This window comes from Aphanomyces astaci (assembly GCF_000520075.1).
Source record: "Aphanomyces astaci strain APO3 unplaced genomic scaffold supercont1.54, whole genome shotgun sequence".
Classification (NCBI taxonomy): Eukaryota; Oomycota; class Saprolegniomycetes; order Saprolegniales; family Verrucalvaceae; genus Aphanomyces; species Aphanomyces astaci.
In genome coordinates, this window is record NW_009798317.1 from 433,841 (window position 1) to 437,387 (window position 3,547).

The 3,547-nt window shown below is 48.7% G+C and overlaps 1 protein-coding gene across 1 annotated transcript; it reads left to right on the top strand.

The window, feature by feature from the left end:
- Window positions 1-165: 165 nt before the first annotated feature.
- On the top strand, window positions 166-1,587 carry H257_14204 (hypothetical protein; the record flags this gene model as incomplete). Its single annotated transcript, XM_009841963.1, has 7 exons — window positions 166-335; window positions 379-530; window positions 600-696; window positions 787-964; window positions 1,021-1,157; window positions 1,231-1,324; window positions 1,426-1,587. 7 exons carry the CDS (start codon window positions 166-168, stop codon window positions 1,585-1,587), a joined length of 990 nt encoding a protein of 329 aa, XP_009840265.1.
- Window positions 1,588-3,547: the final 1,960 nt, after the last annotated feature.

Genomic DNA, 3,547 nt, shown 5'->3' on the forward strand with positions numbered 1-3,547 from the left:
ATATACTATTTAGATGCTGACTATGATTTCCTGCTACTTAGTTGACTACCTACTTCTGCCTGGATTTGGCAATATTTAAGCAGTTTCAACTAATGTTTATTGTACCGACAGTTCTTTATCGTAGAAGACACCAATAACTCCACGTGGCACAAGACCCGGCTCCCCATGCCCGAAGCCATGTACTCTCTGGGCACTGCTAAAAATGTTGAATACGCCACGACCAAGTACCGATACACGTACAGCTCCCTGACGACCCCCCTGCAAACGGTGGAGTATGACTTTATATCGAACACGACGGCGATTTTGAAGGAAACGCCGGTGCCGCACTACGATCGGTAACGAGAAAACACCTACGGAACAGACCTAACATGTGTTTAGATCATTGTACCATTGCGAACGGGTCGAGGCTACGGCAAGCGACGGCACGGCCATTCCCATGAGTGTGATCTACCGAAAGGATAAGAAGAAAGCGGAGGGCCAACCACAAGCGCTGCATTTGTATGGGTATGGGTCGTATGAATGGCCGACAGGTGCGTGGTTTTGGATTCTGTATCGAAGAATGTATGTGAAGGTGGACATGTAAACGACGGAATATTTAGAACCAAACTTCCAAGCCACGATTTTGCCCTTGTTGGACCGCGGCGTCGTGTATGTGATCGCGCATATCCGTGGCGGCGGTGAAAACGGACGCACGTGGTAACAACAGTCCATATCGCTTATGAAAAATGTCTTACGGATTACAATGGTCTTATACGAAATGGCTTACGGATTACAATGATCTCTTAGGTATGAAGCGGCCAAGTATCTGACCAAGATGACAACATTTACCGACTTTATTGCGTGCGCCGAGCACTTGGTGGCCACCAAGGTGACGTCCCCTAGCCACATGACGTGCGAAGGCGGTAGCGCTGGCGGGTTGCTTGTGGGGGCAGTGTTGAATATGCGCCCGGACTTGTTTACGGCGGTACGTTGTCGTGTTGCCACGTCATATCTTGACTAATATATGTCTCTTACGAGTAGGCGGTGGCGGGAGTTCCGTTTGTGGATGTGATGAACAGCATGTGCGACTCCACAATTCCGCTCACGACGATGGAATGGGCCGAGTGGGGCAACCCGAACGAGCTCAAATATTTCGCATACATGTTGCAGTATTCACCGTAGGTTTTTTCTCAAAATTCATATGTTTTCAAACCGTGTTACCGTATTGTGTAACTTCTAACGGATATGTAGCTACGACAATGTCAAGGCCCAAGCGTACCCCAACTTGCTCGTGACCAGTGGCCTTTTTGATCCCCGCGTGGCCTACTGGGAACCCACGAAATGGGTAAGTTAATTTAATTGACTGTTACAAGTAATTGGAGGCGGAATTTTATCCGTTTTGGATTTATTATTTATGAGGTTTTGATTTATGTGCCGTGTATACAGGTGGCGAAGTTGCGTGACTTGAAGACCGACAACAACCAGGTTCTGCTCAAGATGAATCTGGACGCTGGGCACTTCAGTGCGAGCGATCGGTACCATTACCTCAAGGAGAAGGCGGTGCGCCTTAGCTTCGTCTTGGACCAGCTCAAGTGCCTCGAAAAGTAGTAGTATCCCACGTACAGTCAGTCCACTTTACAACAGTAACCCACGTACAGTCAGTCCACTTTACAACAATAAATCAACTGTATTCTGCTCATGTGTGTGAGAGTTAAGGGGGTGCCGTTGGGTTGGCTATGGAGGTTTCGGATGAGCACGTGTTGACGGTGGTGTTGGGGACGACGAGGACTTACTTGCCTTGCTCGATGGCTTCGAGGATGCACTCCTTGTCGTCTGACTCTCGGATGCAGTCTGGCTGTTCAAAGTTCAAAGTTACCTGCGAGCAGCCGGTCGAACCATACGCCATAGCTTGCCTTCGCCCTCGTCGCACGACCAAGGGAAAAGCATATTTGCACGTGGTTTTTGGTATATTTCGCATCACGTGTAAATACACGTGATGTGACCTGGCGTTACAAAAATGACATGCATACACATGGAGCATTTACGCGTGTAGCATGAATAGGCAGTTCAACCACATCTCAACCAAGACACACACAAACTACTATATCTCGGCAAATCCTTAGCCAAAACCACTCATTCTTGGACTGGTGTCACCGCTGAGTGATGCCCTCAGAGGTGACATCAGTCCCACATGCACAGCGACAGACCAACTTGCCTAAGTTCGTGCCGAACACCTCGCGCCGCCGACCATGGCGGCACGTTCTGCATGGAGGTCGACTCATGTGTTCATGATCGGTAAGGCGGTTAGGGCATCCCCAATGGTGCAACGGTAAACACTATTTTCCGTTTTTGGGGTCAAATATGCCGTTTTGGCAAGCGCCGGCGGCAAATCGGCCATTTTTATTGTGTGACCACCCGACGGCAAAATACAGGAGCCAATCATAAACCACAAAGTATCATATTTCCACCAATAAAACGCATGTATTTGACCTTGGACATTTCCATACCAATACACTGACAATGGCTCTGAACAGGCGGGGTGCGAACTTCACCACTGACGAGGACTGCCAGCTTGTTCGTTCGTGGTTGAACATATCCCAAGATGAGTCTAAGGCGAGCGGGCAAAAGGCCGAGCAGTTTTGGCCCGCGTGGAGGGGAACTATTGCACCTATTGCGAGCTGGACTGCCATCGCACAGCACGATCCTTAACTACCCCGGTAGAGCAACATACTGGAGCAATGCAACAAGTTGGTTGGGTGTTCATTATGGTCTCGTTTAGCATACGGCCTTGACCCCGGTGTTTAGCGTGGTCCATGACTCGAGCTTAGAATCTCCTAAGCGTCGTCCATGTTCTCGTCCAGGCTCTTAGGAGATTCTGCGGGGGGTAAAACCGATAAGCGTCGTCCATGTTCTCGTCCAGGCTCTTATCGGTTTTACCCCCCGCAGGACTATACCATATATAGATTCAAGTTAAACGAGTTTTATACAAAATTAGTGTGCGAGCAAGTCTTTTTAGTGTAGGACGAGCACTATATACTTCCCTTTATCTGGGTATTTACGAAACAAACTACGAAACACACCTACTACTAGTAGTACTAGAGTATCATGAGGTGCAATTTTGCAAGTGCCAGACCAAGCTGACCTTGAGACTTACTCCGAGTACGACGTTGCTAGGGTGGAAGACCATGTACAGCCTACCAACAATCCGGTACACCCAGCAGCAATCACAGGCACGCTTCGCTCATACTATCACTGGCGTGGCAGATTGACTGAACCAGTTCGGTGTTGGCACGACTCCAGACAATCACCTAATCCAACTGCATTGACTTCGATGTTGGTGACCCCAGGGACACGTCACTTAGCTCCAATCGAATATAGTGTTAAATGCACTTTGCTACTGTACAGCTACAGTGTAACTACCTCATCATAATTTTGTACTGCAAGACGTCGACCGCCATGTAAATGAGGCACTGCATGTCGCGCACCTCGAGTGGCGCCATAACGTAATAATATTGTTGTTGTCATAAGAGGTCCCAGTGCACGCGGAGGTGATGTCCTTAGTCTTGAA